Source organism: Gallinula chloropus, assembly GCF_964237585.1.
Source record: "Gallinula chloropus genome assembly, chromosome: 7".
Classification (NCBI taxonomy): domain Eukaryota; kingdom Metazoa; phylum Chordata; class Aves; order Gruiformes; family Rallidae; genus Gallinula; species Gallinula chloropus.
Genome location: NC_140092.1, coordinates 23,801,620 through 23,823,397, shown reverse-complemented (window position 1 = coordinate 23,823,397; position 21,778 = coordinate 23,801,620). Strand labels below are relative to the sequence as shown.

The following is a 21,778-nucleotide window of genomic DNA, read 5'->3' as shown; positions in this document are numbered from 1 at the left end:
AGAAGTTGAAAAGAAAGTGGAAGACTCCATGAAACAAATCAGTTGCATAAGGAATGAGAGGAAATAACAACAGGATGTTAGAAGGAGGCCTTAACTAGGACTTAAGTGAACAATTCAGCATAAAGGGCCTGGAGATGGTTGAGGCAAGGAAACACACTTAGACCTAAAGTAGGGCAGGAAGGAAATAAGACTTCAGTATTTAACTCAGAGCTAGGAATCAGGATGACAAAGTTGAGAAATGATAACTAAGAATAGATGTGATATAACAAGAACGAAAGACTCTGTCAAACTAAGGAAAGAGACAAGACCAAGGATGCTTACTCACAGGAGGGGACATCCCATATAGAAATAGCCAATACATTTACAGCTTCTGTCTTTCTGCCTGTTCATTGCCTAGACTAATGAAGTAGCTTCTGCTCAACTGCAGCTCACAGCTAGTATTTTTGAAGTAAACTGGCTCTGTTTTTCTCAGAAATGTCCATACTGATGGGTATGTGCTGATACAACTCTGCCCATGCTCTAAGCCCATTTGACATCTGTGGATCTGTATTCTAGAAGCCCAGTGATCATGTTACAATATTTGTGTCTGACCAAGAAAGGCCTCTGAAAAGTGAAAGGTTTCAAAAAACATCATTTAGGTTGCTGCACATCTATTTCTATGATCCAAACAACCTCTAAAGGCTAACATGACCAGAGAAACAAATTTTATAACGCTCAGTAAATAAGTTTCAACAGACAGCAACACATTTCTATAGTGCCAGAAATAACTTAGAAAGTTTATCAGACATTCTCCCTTATTGTGAATAAAACTTAACAGATTTTTCCTATACCTGCTTGAATGTTCACATCTGACTTCTTACCACTATCAGCCTACACTAGATCTTCACAGCTGTGAAATTCAGCAAAAATGTCAATAATTAATGAATTAGAGACTACAAGTTCAGAGGAATTAGAGAACAAAATATATTTGGAAAGGAAAGCTGGACATCAGGTTGCAGATTGGTGAAATAAAAAAAAATCAATTATATAGTAATTAATACTGCTATTGGACTTTAGGGATTTAAGGCAGAGTTTTACAGCTGTTCTGCAGAATTTTAATAGAATGCAGTGAACCCTTCCCTCCTCCTCTCTCTTCAAAGTTAGATTTCCAACAAGTAGTATTAATATAATTTTCTTTTATCAGAAAAATACTATTGGGGGGTGGGGTGGGTGTGTCAGTATTTTGTAAGCAAAAGCAATTCTTTCACCATTTCCTTCCTTTTTAAACCCAACCACAAACAATTTAAAGCAGACTACTCACTGATGCATTTCTCAAAGCGCCTGTTCCTGTATCTGCTGTTCCCACAGAAAAAGGCTTTTCAAAATAGGCCTGCATTAAACATTCAAAAGAGGGCACTGTGTCGCTGGGGTTTATCAGCCACGCCGCAATCCTTGGGTCTAACACGACACTATCAGCAACTACAAAGATAAGTTATTTCAGACAATCAAATCATTTAAATTACTTCTTACATTGAGAAATTCTTCTAGTTTTGCCCATCTCAGCTGCAGACACATATTGTAAGTAGACAAGCGTTTACACTACTAAGATGGTAAAGGTTGAATTGGCAGCTGTAACACGCACAACTACATAGGAGTAAGTTCGATATTAAAAAATATTTAGGAGCTTTTTTTACCTCTACTGATATAACTTGCTAAAAAGGACTTCATGTGGCTGCTCGGTAGATGTTAGGGAAGAGGCATCTGGCCCTTGAATCAGTTTGGGAGCTGTGCTGGGGTGGCCAGATAACTGAAGGTATATAATTGCATATTCTCACACCAGGATCTTATATAGCTCCTTTTCTCTGACTATTTGCCTTAGAAGGCAACAGATGAGAAGGAACAGCCTCAGAAATTGTCTCAAGTGTACCATCCTGATAGTACTACTATGAAAGTCTTTCTGTGATGGGAAGGACAGTCTTAGCCTTGGAATCATGAAGCTTAAAAACGTATGTCATATTAATTCCACTCCAAAACCAAACTTTGGATGTATCCACAGGATTTCCATAGAGTTTTCACCAGGAATCAATCCCTGTTGACAGTTGTAACAGATTTGCAGTGAAATCAAACGATGCCTTGCAAGGATGCAGACTATGCAACTCAGCTTCACTGATGGACAGTAACACTTGGCAGCTGATGGCTGCTGGAAAGTGAGATGGTCACTGAGCTACTGGACATTCACAAGCTCATGTGATGAATGCATGAAATTAGTTTTGTTTGTTTGTTGGTTTTAAAATAACTACATCTTACCAAAAATACATGGCAGGAGAATCCTGTTACCAATTAATCTCCAAGATCTCTCAAAGATCCTTTTCCCATATTCCTGTGTGACCAAATCTATGTGATCTACTCTGGAAGGGGGGTTAGACTAGATGATCTTTCGAGGTCCCTTCCAAACCTTAGCATTCTGTGATTCTGTGGTATCTCTATTTATAATGAGTAAAAGACAGTCTCTAGCTGAAGAATCAAACTCCCCATCCATCCATTCCATCCCAACTAAAATTTTCACCAAAGATGATAGTAGCACCAATTCAGTCCTGGGAAGAGGATGACTCATACAAGGTAAGGAGGCAGCACATGCAGAACCAAGATCAAAGCTGAAAGGAGCAAAGCAAAACCAGGATCAAGTTGAGATGAAGGGAACAGAAATGCCTGTGCAGATAAAAGCATACTTTCCTGAAGACTGTGAAAGGGTACTCAAGTCCTGTCCTCCTCCTGCTCCAAAACACAAGTGAATCCCAATGGCAAAACTTGCCATATTTTACTAGTCAGGGCTAATGAATGTGTATGTATTCCACTGGTGAGTACAGTAGTTTAAGAATGAGTGCAGTCATTCAAGTGATTGCAATGAAGATGACAGAGGGATTTCAGTGTTTGCTGTATTTACAAAGATGGGATTTTACCTGAACAAAAGGTAGGTGGTGTGCCTTGTGGTCATTTTTACCATAGCAGAAATAACAGGTGAGAAAGCATCAACTTCCAAAGTTTAAAAAACCAAACAAAAAGCAAACCACCACAAATAAGCAGATACTGGATACTTAGATACTAGAAGGTCCAGATTCGAATCCTATGCATCAGACAGGGTCTAACCTAGATGTAGTATTTCCTGCATGCAGAGTTTATAGAACTGTCACTCGTAGCCAGTGACTCATCATATTTCATCCTCCTCTTTGTGGGACTAGAAGTCTTTTGTGTAGATCTTCATACCAGATTCTAAACCATCATCCATTTACTATGATTTACTGATGAAACTATTCAGATGCTGAAGACTCTCCACAGAGGGAGTCCTTCCTGAAAGGTCACACTTATTTTTGTAATTTACTCAGCAGTAACCTGATACATCCAATAAAATTAAAAAGCCCTCAACATGAACGTATTTTCTGTTTGTAGTTTATTTTAAATCCATAAGAAAGTATCTTATTTGTTCCTATCAAAAATTCAAGGACCTATTCAAGTGATTCCTAACTCTGACAGCTATGAACACCTCTGGAATTTATTTTACCTTTTTCTCTTGAGCAGAGAGAGTTTCTCTAGGGAACATGAAACAGTTCAACCTTTTCATCTATAGTCAGGACTGAGTTGAGAGCTTTTGTTTCTACTGGAAGGTAGCCTTAAATTATTCAATTATTTGATTCCTTCTCAGAGGAAATCTATCATCTTGACGTGCCAAGCCTCTGGTCACAACCCTCTCCAAGAAGGGTATACTTTCCATGGTACTAAAACTCTTTTTTCCAGCATATTTCTTACCCCCAATCTAGTTACTTCTACACCCAGTGATTTTAACAGAATCATCAAAAGCACAGACAGAGATTATAGGATTAAATCATAGAATACATACCTTGTTTCCAGCTAATTTCATTAGCATAAACTTGAAGTAGAGTCCTCAGGAAATCTTTTGCATTGAAGCAAATAATTGGAACTTTGCCATGCAGCATTTGAAACAACACTTGCCTGCACAGAAATAGTTCATTAACACACATGATGAATTCACTAAATCTAGTAGCAATATTTACTTTATATATTTAATTAGCACCTAACACTAAACAATTAACACAAGACATTTCTTTATTCCTTTAACAACAGAATACTGTACTTGAACACTAAATTCTCAATTCAGTAATACCTGAAGATTCATTCTATAACAAAACATCCTGGCAGATATGCTTTAAGATGCATTCATAAAGAAAACAAATCCTTATTTAACACTCAGATCTAAGTCCAAAAGAGCAACTGGCTTCCCTGAAATAATTTAGCATATCCAAATAAGATCACAGAGGCTTCTGAGTTATTGCAGTATTATAAAATCATGGTTTAAAAGGTATTAGACAATCTAAGTTGCCATAAACACTCAGTGTTAGTATGGTATTTAAATCTGGCATGCTTCATCTTTGTCACATTGTTTCATTCCTTTGAAAATATCTGTAGTTCCCAAATTTATGCTATTTTACATCCTTTTACTGATTATATATGTTAATATATAGTTTTTACTAATTATTTGTGTCATTTTTTATAAACTCTATTTTGGGGAATACAGAAAAATGATCATTTTTATAGGGCTTTCAAGTTTATCTGTCTGTGGTGTTATGAAGCTACAGCACCAAGTTTTTGCACATATTAGAAATTGTGTAGAACATAACATGTTGCTGTACACAATGTAGATCTGCTATTAAACAACTCCATCATTCTTACAAAAAATAATTAGCATTTAGATGAAACCTACATGCAATATGTTCATTCAACTTTCTTATTATTTTTACTGTTCATATATTGGTGCTTTATTCATATGTCATTCTCAATTCAGAACAACCTATATTCAAAACAAGTCACTAAACTCCAATTAACAGCTGGAGAAGTACAGGTAAGTGAAGTGATTTGTTTCAAGTCACAATGGAGCAGTGGCAGAGATGCAACTAACAACCACATTCAACATCTTGAAAAAAAAATGCTTTATAATTTAAATAACCCAAATTGAGCAGTTTACAATAAAGGAGTTAGTACTGAAAACTCTGAACACGTGACATCTAAGAATCAGATTCAGTTCTCATTCCTCTCTTTATGGGATACTATTGCAAACTTAATGATAAGGAATAAAAATGGATTTTGGTTATGCTAACTGGAAGATTAAAATATAATCCAACTTGAAAAAAGTTAGTCCAACTAATAATCATTTACATAAAGCATTTATGTTAAAAATTTCTAGGTGAATATAAACAGGTCCTACCAGAATCCCAGCCTAGTTCTGCAGTGCTGCAGTTAGTGATATACTGAGCCCAAAGGACTAGTCTACTTTTATTTGGTTTATATTAGCCCAGGCTTGATACAGAACTAATACAATTAATATGAAATTCAATTAACTTGATATGTAATGAGATTAAGACTGTGCCACGTAACTGTCACTGTTGCTCAAAGCATGTGTAAAGCAAAACAATATTTTTTTCCTACGTACTCTCACCGAGCAAAGTTCCTGTGAGCCTGTTGTTCTCGTTCCCAAAGATATGACCATTCAATTTTTACATAAATTAATTTATCATTTTCACTAGCAGCATTCCAAGCACAGTCTGTTGAAGAGCAACTGGGAGAGCAAGGGTGATCAGTCTGATTCTTCACTAACACAACAACTCCTTTTACTGATGAGGTTAAGGCCTGTTAAATACAATTACAACAGTGTTTCCTCTGGCAGATTTTATGCAATCCTATAAAGAAAATTTCCCAAATATTTTACAATATGAAACCTATTATGTACACCAAAGTTTCACATACACCGTTGACACAGTAGAGATGCATGGAAGTTTCAGCCTTGAAACAAATATCCACAGTGAGAGATACAGACCAAAGCAGAAAGAAAAATATCCTAATTCAAACCCTCTCACTTCATACAAATGCCTGTTTAGCCCAAATGTTTTGATTTTGTTTAAGTTTTACTTCGTAGCTAAAAATAAAACATAGTCAGGGGTATCAAGGTTTATCCCCTTTTACATTTGTATTTTGGTGTGCAATAATACAGATTCTAAGTTCCCAAGGAATATGAGTGTGTGAGTCACTCTCACAGTTCCAGTGGTTCTACAAAGCCCATCAGTCACTAACCTGCTCTGAGTTGAGTTGTGACGAACCATCTTGAAATACCATAGTTGTTACAAAAGCCACTGCCTGTTCTATAGTTGCAAGCAATTCTTTTCTTTCTTCACGTCCCAAACTCCCGATATCACAGGGGTAATTTTCAGAAGACTCTGTTTTTCCAGAAGTACAGTTGTATCTTCTTTCATATAAAGTAGTGCAGGTCTTTACAGGTAGTTTTCTTGGTTTCTCTGAACAAGATGTAGGCACACCTTTCTTTCTTTTAAGGGGAGTAGCTATATTCTTTTCAGCACCCTTCAGGTTTTTTGGTTCTACTGAAAGATTTCTTTCTCTATATCCCATTGTTGGCAAGTCTAAATCCTGGTAGTAGCTCGCTATTTTGGTATCATGACAGCAAAGCATTTCATCAGTATGTATTGTTCTGACCATCTGACCAGCAGTACTTTTTTCAGGGCTGGTAACTATTTTTAATAAGTCAACTGTGGAATCATGAGTCTCCTGTAAAAATTGGAAATGTATTAGTGAGCCAATTATTTAACTTATTAGGTGAAATTAAAACAGCTGCAAGTGAGTTAATTTAGATTCGTTTTTCGGGAAGTGATATTCTATGCAAAAATATTAACAAAAAGAGTCATTTTAGGAGAACCACATTACATAAAACAAAATTCAAGTATTTATCAGGAAAGATGTCTTAGTGGATTTTTATTGTTTATTTCCAAAACTACTGCTACTTTTTTAAATCTAATTTTTATGCAACACTAAAAATGGCGATTAACAACTCTAAGATGCATCTAGTCCAGTAGCCTGTCTTCCATAACGACTACAATATTTGTGAACTTTGAAGAGAGAAGAGACCATTCATTTCCATCTTGAGCTTCAATATTCAGAGCTTTTTTTCATACCAGCTTAAGTTTATTAAAGATGCTTTGGCACAGGACCATAATGACTGCTTTGGAAATTCAAACGCACTGAGTCATCTGGATCCCCACCACTTTCTTCAAACAGCTTACACAATTGTAAGACATATCAAAAACATAAAAGAAAGTTGCATGTAGAAGTATTACCAGGTGTATAGATGAGTATTATATTTTAGTTTCTTCTTTTAAATTCTTTATGCCCTGAACTTCCCTACACCAGATAGCCCCTGGGTCCCTTTATAGCAGCACACTATTAAATAGCATTAAGACGCTGCATGGTAATGTTCTGATTCTACTTCGTGCTTGATATTCTTCATAAGTTTCCTTGATATGCTACTGGTGCTAGTATTTTCTTACTGTTTATTTTGCTAGTTCTTCCTATTCCTATCTTCCTAGTGCCTCTTCAGCTGAGATAGATCATCTGTCTTAATTTCATCTACAAGGACCCTGGAATGGCAACCAGCAAACTTTCCAAGATTCCCCAAGGTAAACATGTGCTTAACAATTTACAGATATATACAGGGTTGCATCTTCCCTCAATATCAGTCTTAAGCCTTGATCATCAACAGGTCTTAGAGGAGCTGGCAAGCTTTCAACTCCTGAGGCATTTGAAAAAATGATGTACTATTACTGATGCATATGCAAGCTGTTTCTCAAAGTTTATTTAGAGTATAATATTATATATTTGTATTTAACTTCTTAAATGAGGCAACTGTGTAAGAATATAAATTCTGGTCATTTAAGCTTTTAGCATATTGACATTTTTTAGTAGTCCCTTTTCACTGGAAAGATTTCAGCAGTAGTGTTAAACAAGTATTTAAGTCTCCAATATTCTGTTTTGAGTAAATCCCTATACCACCTACACATTTTGCGTTTGCAGGGAAAATTCCACATATTTTCTTCTAAAAGCTCCTTCATTGTATGTAATTTCCTTTTTTGAAATTAGGCACTCCTCTAGTGACCTTCTATCTTTTAATTCCTAGGAAAGATTGTAGTCCCATTCAGAGCATCTTTCAGCAGGAAGATTTTGAACCTGATCTCACACAGAATCAAATAAAAACCACTCTCTCATGAGTTCTCTAGCCATTCCACAAAGCAGTTGTCTCCTAATTTTTGATCTCAGCATCATGCATAATCACAATATTCGCCCACCTCACTGAAAAGTAACTGAAACCTCTCACAACTCCTGGATTTTCTGCTCAGTCTCCTTCAGTACCCCTGCTGTCACACCATTCCCAAAAACTAAGGCCTTCTCACTTCAACAGAACCTCAAGTTATGGCTGCACAGGGCTCCCATCCATTCCCCAAGATGACAGCTTTCACTGATCAAAGGGTATCATCCAGCTCTACTCAATCTGTGTTCATTCAACAAGCCAGAATTACAAAGCCAATATTGTTTTTTCCTGGTTTTGCAATAGCCCTTAACCTGGTTCCCATATTCCCAAACTTCAAAACTGTGGAATCAAAAGACAAAAAAGACTGGGACTGCTTGAGTCACACTTCACAGCATCAGTTCTACAGAGAAGTACAATTAGCAGGTTCTAAGTAAAGAGAAAAAGGGAGCTTTTGCAACTACCAAAATGAAGAGTGGTTCTGAACAAGGACAAATTAACTGGATGTAGGCAACTGTAAATCAAAAAGTGTAAACTAAAAGTGGAAAAATAGTATCACAGAAGGACCAAATGCTTAAAAGCCACAGAAAGGCAATTAATTCCCTCAAGTGTATTCGCCAATCATTGCAAATAATTTTATTAACACCTTAGAATTTTAATTAAGACACTCAAAACTCAGAAATAAGCATTTCTCTTTTAAAGGTTCAAAAATAAGAACAAAACAATTTAATTTTCAAGTCAGAACAATACAGCTGGAACTACAATTAACCACAGAGAGCAGCAACAGCTTCCAAGACTAACTGATTTTCTTCTAGAAATAATGATATGGCTGGAAGTAGAGAAAACAACTCCCAGGATATAGATTCATAATTTATGTGGATGTAGGAAAGTGTCATTAGACACAGTGAATCAAAATCAACACATCACCATCACAGAAAGGGGTTCCACTACTATCCATGTGCATCTGCACCTGCATGTTTGCCTCTGAGTCAATTTGTAGGAAACTATCCCACCTCACAAAAGAAAAGTTTTCTGCATCTTGAGAAACCTGACTTGACTCACTGAAGCATGCAACAGGCCCCAGAGTCAGAGTAAGGAAGGCTTGAAATTTGTGGCTGGGACAGGAGTACACTTGCAGTATCTGCAACTTACCAATTAACAGATCTTATAATCAGAGCCTGAGTTGCCACTGCCCCAGTTCTCCATTCCCATTCTTGCACTGGTACTCACATGCACATTAAACAAAATTCAGGGAGATGATTAAACTACCTAATACCAAGTAATCTGTCATAGGAATCAGCTCACTTTATGATTATGTGCTAGTGATTCTTTGGTGACAAATGTTTGAGAGCATTTTTAAACCCAGGTAACTATCTAAATGTGATAACCTCATTTATTTCTGATCAGTCTGTCACAGAAGACTAACTTTCTATAAAAAGGTTAAAAGAAGTGGGGCCAAGACAGGTAGATAGATACAAGCGCAAAATAAGACAAACAAAAGTTAATTATGAGTGTAAGCAATATATTGTGATAAAGTTTGAAATGAAAAAGCCAGACTATAACAACTTCAAACCTGCTATAAAAAGACTGGGTTTAGTAGTCTTCACTGTTACAATATGCTTGCCTTTTCATTTTTCAGATGTGCATCCTTACCACCTAGTTTATACTCCTTTGTCTTCTCTATACCTTTAAAGAAAAGGGAAACATTTTACAATACAAATGAATCTGAAAGCTGTGCATATAACTTAGGTTACATACAGTGTTAAATTACTGATACTTTTACCAAACCTAAAATAATGGCAATAAAATTTTCCATGACAACCAATTTCCTCAAATTAATATCATGCATGTTTAAAAGGGCCCTGCAGGTTCCTAAATATGCATATGCAAAAGCATACTCTGTCCCCATTAAGAAAAAATTAATTTGAATTTTCTACAAAGCAGACCAACGTTTTCCACAGTATTTTCCAGAAGTAGTATTACTTTGACACCATAAATATGCTCATTTCCATCTTTCAAGAAAACACACTCCATCTAGGTCAAAGGAAAGCTGGGGGCATGGGCAAGAAGGTAATAAAAGAAATAAAAAAACAAAACCAAAACACACATTTCACACAGTTTAACTATTTTCTTGGAATTAGGTGGCATTATTTTAAAATTATTTTCTTCAGGAAAACACTACTTGTGTACACAACTTCAGCTTACCATGCCTGAGCACGTTTCATCTGCAGAGATTAATATTTTCACATCATTCATCCTCACAAGAGAGCAAGTGTAAGACCAGACAAGAACACACAGCCAGACCTACCCAACTGACAGAACAGTATGGCAATGAGCACCACAAGAAGCAGGATGCCTCACAGTGCTAGGTCTAAGATAGAGCCCTGTGACACAGCACAGCTGTTAGCCTGGGCCCCAACCAAACTACCAAGACATTTAGCCTACATCTCTGAAAGCAGACAGATGCTATAGTTTAAGGAAGGCTTTGAAAATGCACCTCAGGACTCTGTACCCTGATAAATGAGACAGGACATGCCTGCTCTTTTCTGCCCACAACACTGCCCGGTAGCCCCAAGAAGAACAGAAGAAAGTAAAGTCTGGCATAAAAGAACATGGGGCAACAGGCTAGCAATAATTATCAACTCAGCAGGTACAGTAAGAGGGACAGGGAAAAACAGAACTCCAGTGAAGCACAGCTCTCTCCAGAGTTTGCACTTAGTTAGGCTTCCTTTATCTCGATTCTTTTACTGCCCAGCCAAAAGACGCTTAATGAGCAAAATATGTATTGTCCTCCAACTTCTGGCACGCACCAAGTACAACACCCCATTGTTGTTTTCAACTATGAAATTTGCATAATCAGCAGCAAGATACTTTCTAAATCTAATGTGCTGATGACCAATGTCAAACAAAGCACGAGGTGATTATTTCTATTTACTTGAACAGCCTTAAATTTTTGTCTAGACAAACCAGGACCCTGTACCTAGAATATGACAAAAGGCATTTTAAAAGACTAACTAGCTTACTCTGAGAAGAAATGAAGCTTATTACTTCATAGTATTATGTGCAGGTTTACACTGATTTCTAACTTGAGCTATTGAATGGTGAATATGGCATAGCTGCATTTGCAGCTTCCAACATTTTAGGTTTGGTTTTCTTGACACCTCCCACAAAGTTATAATTGAAAGATGACAGTAACTGCGTTTACGTTCAGTGCTTTTAATCCTTTCACAGGTGGGTACTTTTGACAAACTCCACTTCCCGAGATGAGCATTTCTTGCCTCTCCTCCAGCACACGGGTACCGAAAGATCTACGCCCGCTGTGCCCGCCCAGCTTTCTGGTTTAGGAAGCACCACCAGATGGCAGCAGAAACCCATCCCTGCCTTCCAACTCCTCCTTGGGACTGACGCAACCATTACAAGCTCCACTCTCAAGATGGCCACAGACTTTCACACGCTGCTTTACCATCACCGGTATTTGTCCTGTTCGAACCCAGTATTTACCTTCTAAAGCTTGTTTCTGACTAAGTAGAATTTAATCTTTAAAGATCTATCACAATACAGTTCAAAACAGACCAATTAACATGACAGGTTTGGGGATTTTATATTTCTTTCTTTTTAAAGGAAATTTTGTTGCTCTCTCCCAATCCTCTCTCATGAACTAAAGCTATATACATAGGCAATTTGTTCTTAAGCCTGTACACTAGAAACAGTTATAAATATTGAAATAAGAGCAAGAAAAGCTAGTCATGTGACCTGCTGCCACTAAATGCTGACACTGTTCTTCCATTCCCACTACAAAGTAGTGGCACTTTGTAGCAGCATTACAAAGTCAACAGCAAGCTCATTTGGCTGAAGATGTCAGGCACCTTCACGGTGGTTTTGAAATAAAAGAGAACCTGTCATTTTGTAGCCTGACAGAGTGAATTGACCAAGAGTGGACAATAGAATATGACACAGGTATCACACTGTACAGAAAGTTCTCCAGTCTGGGACAAAAAAAAAAAACCTACATGGAAAAATTAAGGAAAATGCAAGGTAGCAAGATAAGTAGAACAAACTTATTTTCTTTAAAATAATGAGGGGTTTGTTCCCAATGTACCATTTTAAAATTAACCCTTCCCAATTTCTTCAAAAGTGTATGAATTTACACAGCAATTAACTACTACCCTTTTTGCTGCTACACCACCAGGCTCCACTGATCCAGTACTTTATCATTGAGAGAGCATCCTGAATTGTTACTTACATAAAACTGAGGCTGCAACAAACATGTACACAAGACCCAATGCTAGACTTAAATCTCATTGACCAAATAATTGTCCAGGATGTAGTTGTCAGGAAAAAACAAGGCAGCTGAAACTGAGTTGAAGTCTAATTTCTTACCTACTTTTTCCTAGAGCTACAAGACTGGCAGACTATGAAATGCACAGAATTGAGAATAAGAAGTATGTCTTGCAAAACCTCCCTAGTACCCTCAACATTCTGTGTAAGATTTGCTCAACAGCCAAAGATCTGCTGAGGCACTTCTAACATTACCTAATATTCTCTGCCACCAGACTTTTGTTCTTTCTTCCCCCTAGAATTTCACAAGGCATGAGCTGCTAAGGAACGTGTGTTTAAAGGACAGATTTGAGTCTGGAGGGTTCACAGACCTTCTGGCAAGGTCCCAGTACCTGTAGTGAACTTTAATTATCTAATCCAGAGTCAAGTTAATACTGTAAATTAGATGTATGTGCTAACAGTCTGAAATTGTCATCTACTTCTATATCACATAGCAGTAACAGGAAATAAAAAAAAAAAAAAGAAATTTCAGGTACTGGTAATACCCTAGTTCCTTGCACTCAGAGACTGTTATTTAATCAGAAAAGTCCCAGCAAATGCCAGTCAGTTACAGGCAAATGTCAGAGTTACAGCTTAATTCCTTTTCTCAACCTGGAAACCTACATTCTCGGTCTTTTTTTTTTTTTAAAGTAAGGACTAGAGGTTTGATATTGCTTTGTTTCTTGGGTTTCAGTTTTTCAAGTGAAAATAGAAATGCTCAGACTAAGATTTACTCACTCTGGTCATTCTTTCTGCTAGTCTGAACTTCTACAGGAATAGACTGCAAAGCTGTCATAATCCTCTGAGCGATATCAGATAACGGCACTTTAGAAGTCTCACATCCTATGTATGATGTGCACTGTTCCATTTTTAAGATTAAACCTACACACAGAACACAAAGTATGCATATCATACTTTGAACAGAACAATCTGCACTTATATTCTGTTGAAATTAAAGACCAAATATAGTGAACATGCTCATTCTCTTCAAAACCCCCCCGGGATTCCCTCCCTGACATGCCTATCAGTTTCTACATACCATAAATAAAAATTAGCCAATCATAATAATTTATAAAAAACACTAGGTGAAACTTCTTTGAAACAGTGTTCTATAGCATTAAAAAAGTTAAGCAGTCCTATTAAGTAAAGCTACCTTCTAATAAAATAGAAAGTCTGGCAAATAAAAGAAGAATTATCCCCTCAACAACTTTAAGCTAGTCTACATTTTGCACGTGCACACATTTCTTGTTATTTGTGCTCAGTTTTGTCAAGGAAAAAAACCAAACACTGTTCAAGTAACTGCCAAAATAGAGCCAACACAAGATGTAAATAAAAACCCATTTACTAACATACATGATACACAAACAGTAGTGACGTGTTGCTTCAGAAAGTTATTTATCATGAGGCCTCCATTCCTTAAACTTTGTATAACTGAGGTACTTGAGTACTATTAATACAAACAACATGAAGATAGTTACCATAGTTTGTCACTTATGAAACAGGTTAACACCACCTACGGCTCTACTAGCTGTGACTGCAGCTATTGCTGTTCTAGTCTTACCCTTTTTTGAAAAGGAGTTACTTTTCCAGTTAATCTGTATTAACCTGTAGCCCTATTCTATAATACATACAAAATATCTGAAGAGCTCCTAGATAGGAAGGAGAAACCGAAACAAGTGTCTACAGTAGTGACATGAACTTTATAAATTAGATAGATAAATGGTAGCCTTGATAAACTTGTCAACAGTTTACATTAACACGTTTTCCTTTCTTAATGCTTAAGCTGTGGTGTACTCTTAAGTTCACTGTTGGTGAGATTCCAATCCTCAAGGCCACTGCCTTTAGCCTCAGACTGCTGTTCAAGCTTCTCCACAATCTCTTTCAAGTGGTTTTCATCTTTGAAAAAATACACATACAAGTCTCTTTCCATCTGATACAGCTTATTGGAGTCCAAAAAGTTTCTCTTTGACTTCACATCAGCAACCAGATCCATAAGGAGTTGATTCAGTTTATTTAAATCAGCTTCGAGTTGATCAAACTGCTCAGTAAGTTCCTAACAAAAAATACAGAACAAAAAAATATTACTACTTCTATATTGGTAACACAATAGCAGAACTAGAAACATAGAAGTTTTCTGCTCTTGGAAGCTACTTTCAGTTGCAAGTGAATAGTCATCAAACAGACACATAGGCAGTAAGGGATTCCATTCAATTTATGCAGATTTTGAGCTCCATGTAGCAGTGCTAGCATCAGGTTATGAAAATATAATTTAATTTACTTATTTACTAAAACAACTGAGTTGACACCATGAGAACCTGGCTCTCAACTAGACAGATGGCTGAATGACATTTTCCATCAATTACAAGTCTTCATAGGAGGGACAAATATATAAAAAAAAGGCAGCACAAGAAAAAAGCCAATTCAATTTTTAAATTACATCACTAATTACCAGCTACAATTTTCCTGTCATTCTTACAACAGTTCAGTGTAAGCAGGCTAGTCATCTACTTGCACATTATTTCCTTATTAAAGGAATTACTTTTCATGATAAACAGTAGCAATAGAAAGAGATGTCACTGTATTTTAAGAGGTAACAAATCAATAGAAAGGTATGTGATATGTAATAACATGTAACCCCTAACTATGTATTGTTCCAATTACAAAGTTTTTTTAATAAGACACATTCTATACATTGCACATTCACTTGACAGATAGAAGTGCTAAATGTATTTTTATGTATTAAACTAAGGAAGTATTGTCTAAGAGAAGACTTCCCTCAATTCTCTTTTGAGATACCTACAATGACTTAAAAAAAAAAATAACGAGTTGCATTTAACAACTCCTATCTGCAATTAAAAGAAGCTCTAAACTAAACACCCAGGAACTCTGTAGCAGAACTGTCCTCCTATCACTGTCCTTCAAAGCTCTGATATTCTTATTTTGCCCACAAGCCACTCATAGGCAGGTTTTTTAAGCGGTAACCTGTATTATACAGGTGTTAATCAACAGGGGGAAAAAGCCCATCTGAACTAGAGCAACTTAAACTAATTTTCTGGTGACACCATATCCAGATGACTATTTCCCACAGGATAAACTTACTAGTAATACATGACTGTATATGCCTTTGAAAGAAATTAAAGAGTTAGACACACTGATTTTCTCAGAAGCAGAAAATTATTACCTGCCAAGCATTTACAAATTCTAACTTTTGTTAAGAACAACGTAAATACTGAGTCCATCACCATTATGCTAATAAATTTGTTGCTGACATGTAGGAGCCAGTTTGTGTGTCTACAGTCTTTATATTACATTGTCCTCAGTAGAAGAGCACGATGCATGCTTATGTTGTAACTTCAATAATACAGGCTTACCTGACTCCTGAGTTGTATCTGATTTCCTCCATGATACAGAGCTTCATGAAGGGTATCTACGTGATTTTTTAGCTCGGACAAATGGAGAGACTGTTCCTGAGAAGATGCTGCCAGCTGATCTTGTACAGTAGCACAGTCCTCCTTTAACTTTTCAGCCATCTTCTCTAGGTTTTTGTATGTTTTAAACAACTGCTGGTTTTTATTTTCTCCTTCCAGAAGCTGATATAGCCTGTAACAAATGGAGTCAGACACACAAGTGTTTTTAAGCTTCCTAAGCACTCCTGTCATTATTAGTCAAGGGAAGATGTTCACATTGAGAAGTCAAAGGACTAGTAAGTACAGAACTGCTCAGGGTACTCTTACTTCACTGCTGTATCTCCCACTGATTTAATGATTCTATCTATACACAGCTAGCACTTGATTAATAGAACTCTAAAATATTTCATTAAATTAACAGCAATGAAATAACAAAGTAACATTCTGAATAAGTACACAATGAATGTAAACAGAAGTTGACAAGGTGCTTTTGCTAACTATTTCCTCACACTTCAAGGACAGCTAAGTCAGATCCACTTGTTCTAAGTGCTAAAACCCAGCAAATTTCAATGGCCAATGAGAAGTGAAACCTTTATAACATTTTCAAATTTATTGGAAATAAACAACTAATTCTCCAATTAGTTGTGAGTCACACAGAAGACAGCAGTACCTGCTATACCAAACTGTACTGTTGCACTGCATCATGAAGAGACTAATGCGATTACAGGTAACTGCTCAGTTGCTACCACCCCATCTGCAGTTGAGCCCCAATATTGAATCAGACTGGCTTTAGTAAGAGCAGGAACTATATTTCTGGACAAGTCTTTTGCTTACAAACCCTTCAGAATTTTTTTTTTCAAATTCCCTTCACAATAATGAATACTAATGCAAACTTTTAAAACAAGTGAACATGTAGCTAGACAACATTCCAATTCAGTGATTTGAAGACTTAATAATAAACCTGAACAAAAATGTTACAGGTTACCGATGCAAATGCACAATGGGAGCAAAATTAATGCTGCCTAATTCTTGCAATTATTCACTTAAAGTACCATTTTGAAGGAGTAGTCTAACATTGTATCACCTATAATTATACAATACACCTCATCAAAATGTTTAGAGCCTTGAAGCGACAGCAACACAGCACACATTCCTACTGTGTGCTAAGCAAGGAGAGTTACAAGGAGACTGAATTATTTAGATGGTGAAAAAGCATACTCCTACATAGGTGACAGGACACTGAAGGCAGATGTCAAATCAAGCAGTAAAAATAAGCCAAACAGATCTGGCATGTTCAGGGAGCTATTTCTTTCCTCTACCACAAGGGGGATTTTGCAGGCTAAGCTGATGAGGCCATGCAGGCGATCTGGGAAACCGACATTATTAACAGCTCTCTATACTTCTAAAGCTACTTTCATGAAGTCCTAGATAAGGGCACTATATAAGATAAGTTTGGCTTTAAACAATCATTATATTCCGGATATTGCTTGGGAATGCTTCTGCAATATTAACAAGAAAACTGAACAGTTTTGCCCGAGATAAACCTCAAAAAGAATTTCAAAGGGTAAGTAAGAGACAAATATACCTTGAAATGTTTGGTTATGGAGAATTCAGAATACTAATTAGCTGTAGCAAGTAACTAAGAACTTAACAATATAAAAGGCTTCACTTGCTGAAACATTTATCTCCCCAATATTATTTCAAAGTAAGTCAAAGTCAAATGGTGACTCCAACACATACCTGCAAGAGAAACCATCCTTTGAAGTAATAGCATTTCTTGGCTCTGCACGCTTATTTTGCTCAGATATCACTTGTAGCCTCTCCTGCAACTCATTACAGCTCTGTTTCAGAGATTCTACCAGATTCTCAAGCTGAGAGGAGATCTCCTTATGTTTCTTCAACTCCAATTTATAGGCTAGCTCAATTAGTTCAAATGATGCTTTCTGTCTTGTCAAATGCCTGCAGATTTCATCTTGTCTTGAAGCAAGAGAGTCCTGCTGAGCAATCTGACAATCCAAGTATTTTTTCACCACTGGTGCGGTCAGCTGGTGTGCGTTCTCTTTCAGAAGGGGAAGCAGCTCTTCCTTGCTTATCCGAGTTATTTCTTGTTTAATTGTTGAAACTTCATCATTTAAACAAGGTATCCTGGCATCAAGGTTTTGTTGTTTTCCAGTATCCTACATGAAGTAAAACACTTTTCAGATTCCTCATGGTTCCCACCAAGCCACTTCCCTAACACACTTACTCAAACAAGATTCACGTGCTTGCATAACATTTGCCTTTGTAGACAGAAAAGTTCTGATTTTAAACTCCACAAGCAGTTTTACAGAACTTCACAAAATAAGCCAAGAGCAGATTTTAAAATTACATAGCAATGTCATTCCATTGCAGGGCCAGGAAGCAACTTATTTTCGGGGAAGCGGGTGGAGGGGAGGGAGAGAAGAGCAACTGTAATTTTACTTAGCACCCAGATTTCAATCATGTCCGAGATTTCACAAGCAAACATCATTTTTTATACTCAGTCTGATGACTATCAGCACTGCTATCAAAATCAATCTTTTTCAAACTATTCTAATCAATCAAGCCCTATAAGCTAGTGATCCATAAAGGCATACGAACTGACATGATGCCTCAAGTTAGTCCATGACTGCCACAAGCCAGTCTTTTTCCTTCTGATTTCTTCACATTGTTAAATTCCAGTAGACATATCTGCCTGTCAATCACATGTGAAGAGATTTCTGAGGCTTCAGCCACTTGCATCATTTATATGGTATTGAAAATGCATCACCATATTGCAAATATTTGCGTTTCAAAAGCCAGTGAACCAAAAGTTTATGCCACAGAATATAAACTGAAATATATTTATCGTATTAGCTCCTCAGGATCACGACATTTCAATCAGAAATAAGCTTTCGTTTGCTGCACAAACAACTGAGAACCAGTTATTTTTGAAGGTTCAAACAAAATTAGAAAGTTATTACTAAATTCTAGGGGGTTTAAGGTAATAAATCTAGTAAGTACAATTAAAAGAACTCTCCCACACCTAAGAATTTCTAACTATAGAAACTGGAGCTATGTCACATGAGGACTTCCGTGAGCAAGACAAACTTCATACAAGTGCAATTTTACTATACAAAAATATTTGTTATTTTTCTGCTACCTTCTATCACCTTTTGTGGCTTACCTTGTCTAAGGACTGAAGCATGCTCTCTGCACATTTGATAGCTGAATTGATGCTCTCCTCTTCAACTTGCATCTGAATTAACTGATGTTGAGCACAGATATACGCCGTATGGAGCCTGGCCATCTCTTTACTCTCTTCACAAACTTGGTTAGTCTCATCAGCAGTGATTTGTTTGCTTATATCCACAAGCTCAAAGATGTTTTCATGTGAATTTTCAACCCATTCAGGTGTACCTTGATAAAAATTGCTTTTTATATATGAAGTAAGTGCTGCAGTGCTTTGTTTTTCCAGAGATAAATACTTGTCCAAAGAAAGTTGGGAAAAAAACACCGGAGGTGGACCTGACCCTTGTTCGGAATCTGAAGCAGTGAAGAAAGAGGACAGTTTCTTAGCTGCATCAGTAAGAGACAGCAACTCATTATTAAGCTTCTTAGTTGCTGCTGTAAATGCTTCCAGTCCTTCTTTCAAATCTTTATGCGCTTCTTCCTCTCTGCTTTTTAACGTTTGTAATGTACGGCTGTTTGCAGAAACCATCATTTGAAGCTTAGTATGCCGATGAATTTGAAGCTTTTTTAACTTCTGAAGAGTTTGAAGTTCCTCCTCCAATGTCTTCAGTTCCTCCTCCTCTTCCTCCCCCTCTTGGCTACTGTTATTTGAATCCATGGGCTTCAAGGTTTTAAGGGCTTCATCCAATGCATTTCCTTCCAAAATGGGCTTACCAGATTCAAGAAGACTTTCAAAATCTTGCTGTTCTTTTTGAGATACCACATACTCTGCATTTACAGTTCCACAAAACCACTGCAGAAATGATCTGTCTTCTGACAACTCAAAGAGCCAGTCAAAATCTTGTCCATTAAGTTCATCAGCTTTCGGATATCCAATTTTCTTAAGAGTTTCCACAAAATCGTTTCCACAGCTCATCATTAAAATATTATTGCTAGCAGAAACAATTCCACTACATGAAAGAATCTGGGGTGTTACTGCATTTGCAATTTGTTTGGCATTTCACATGAACATTCAGTATTTCAATAGAAAGTGTCTGCACATGAAAAAGGATGTGCCAGACCACATCCGAAAACTAAACACTATTCTGGATTAGGGTGGCTAGTCAAAGACTAGAAACCACTTTTTACTTCAGGGATGTCTTAATGTGTTTTGTTCATCAAATCCGGACACAAATTTTTACATCAATCCAATCCCTGCAAAAAGTTCTGTTCTTAATTTACATAAAACTACTATTAAAACAGAACACTGCCATTAATTTAAAAGCATCAGGTGTAAACACTGAGCAACTCATTGGCCTGCAAAAGTTACTTACGTAGTTTTCTTCCTATGAAATAAAAACCCAACCCACTGTAATTTTTACTCCTCCAAGATGAGAGCTTTCAGGTTGTTTTAAAGACGAGATTTCATTGATGTTACACCACACCTGAAGATCTTGCTCATAAAGATTTTTTTCACTTCAGCAGCAAGCAGAATCTTGTCTTCTAAACCTTCATTTTAAAGTTTCCTCTGAAAAAGGAAGAAATCCTTTAATGTGAAAATATCTCCACATAACATGTTTTTGATTAGTTATAATCAGTGTAAATACTCTTGTGAAAATAGTCACAGCTTGAAAGTTACAAGAAAAAGGAGTTTGCTGTTCTGCTGTTACCCAGCAAACAAACCATCAGACCTGGGATCTTAAAGCGAGTGCAACAGACAGCAAAGAATAGCACGAATTATCAAGAAAGTCAGGAGGTCTTGCCTGCAATGCACTGGTAATATCTAACGGTTTGTTGTTCTTTCTTTGTGGGTTTGTTTGGCGGTTTTGTGTGGGTTTTTTTTTTTTAAATTTGGCATTACTTAATACTTTGTTTCTAGAACATACTTTCCACCAGCTGACACCACTTTGCCAGCCAGCGGGACGGGAGAGCTTAACAATAAACGCATCCTTCTGAAATTCCGTTATAGTTTAGCTTAGACTTATTGATCATGTAAGACAGAGAATTTGTTATGCAAGTTCCATGTCACAGGGCAGCCGTCCAACTGCCCTCTGTCTTCTAGGCTAAGGAAAGGCTGCCGTCCAAATACATAAATAGAGAAGAATGCCCACAGCTTTACGTACATACGTGCAAACCATTAAACCTGGCTGACAATGCCGCTCAAACCGCCATCGAACACCAAGAACATTAGCTCCGGACCCCTGAGGAAGCCATCCACGACCCCCGTCCCCAGCACCGGGACGCCCGATCGCCACAGCCACCTCAGCCCGCCCCTCAAGAGCTTCTTCCAAGCGCCGAAGAGCCCCCACACCCGCCGGCCAGGTCCCAACTCTGGGGCAGCCGCTGCTTACCACCCCCAAGGGCAACTCGGCTGAGAGCCGACCCCGAGCGGGGCAGGGCAGGACGAGGAGACGGAGGACGGGGGAGGGGGACGCTGCAGCGGCTATCCCCCCCCCACCTCCCAGTGCGATCAAGCCCCAGCCCCACAGCACTTGATACTCACCCCAGCGCCCAGCCCCAGCGACTGCAGGGAGAGGAGGGGAGAGACGCAGAAAATGGCGGGAAGACTGAGGAAACGCGTCGGCAACGTCCCCGCCCCAGGCAAGAGCCGGGACCGAGCCCCGCGCGGAGGGGGCGGGGCCCCCGGCCGTTAGCAGCGCCAACGGCTCGAAACGCCCGCCACAGCCTAATCTCGCGCGGGCTCCCCGCCACAAAGCGCTGCGCGCCACCGCTCAGCCGCCAACCG

At 37.8% G+C, this 21,778-nt stretch overlaps 2 protein-coding genes across 2 annotated transcripts in view; both read right to left on the bottom strand.

The window, feature by feature from the left end:
• Positions 1-13,325, bottom strand: part of POLN (DNA polymerase nu) — a gene marked incomplete at both ends in the record, with an annotated part of 97,720 nt that extends 84,395 nt beyond the window's left edge. The window contains 6 exons of the mRNA XM_084266722.1: positions 1,301-1,458; positions 3,875-3,987; positions 5,489-5,679; positions 6,121-6,609; positions 9,765-9,826; positions 13,196-13,325. Coding sequence (XP_084122848.1) covers positions 1,301-1,458; positions 3,875-3,987; positions 5,489-5,679; positions 6,121-6,609; positions 9,765-9,826; positions 13,196-13,325 — 1,143 coding nt within the window. The remainder of the gene's footprint in view (positions 1-1,300; positions 1,459-3,874; positions 3,988-5,488; positions 5,680-6,120; positions 6,610-9,764; positions 9,827-13,195) is intronic.
• A 464-nt stretch (positions 13,326-13,789) lies between these two features.
• On the bottom strand, positions 13,790-19,969 carry HAUS3 (HAUS augmin like complex subunit 3; the record flags this gene model as incomplete). The annotated part of the gene is made up of 4 exons (XM_084266645.1): positions 13,790-14,510; positions 15,829-16,057; positions 17,605-18,041; positions 19,049-19,969. 4 exons carry the CDS (start codon positions 19,967-19,969, stop codon positions 14,229-14,231), a joined length of 1,869 nt encoding a protein of 622 aa, XP_084122771.1. The 3' UTR covers positions 13,790-14,228.
• Between the last annotated feature and the right edge of the window lie 1,809 nt (positions 19,970-21,778).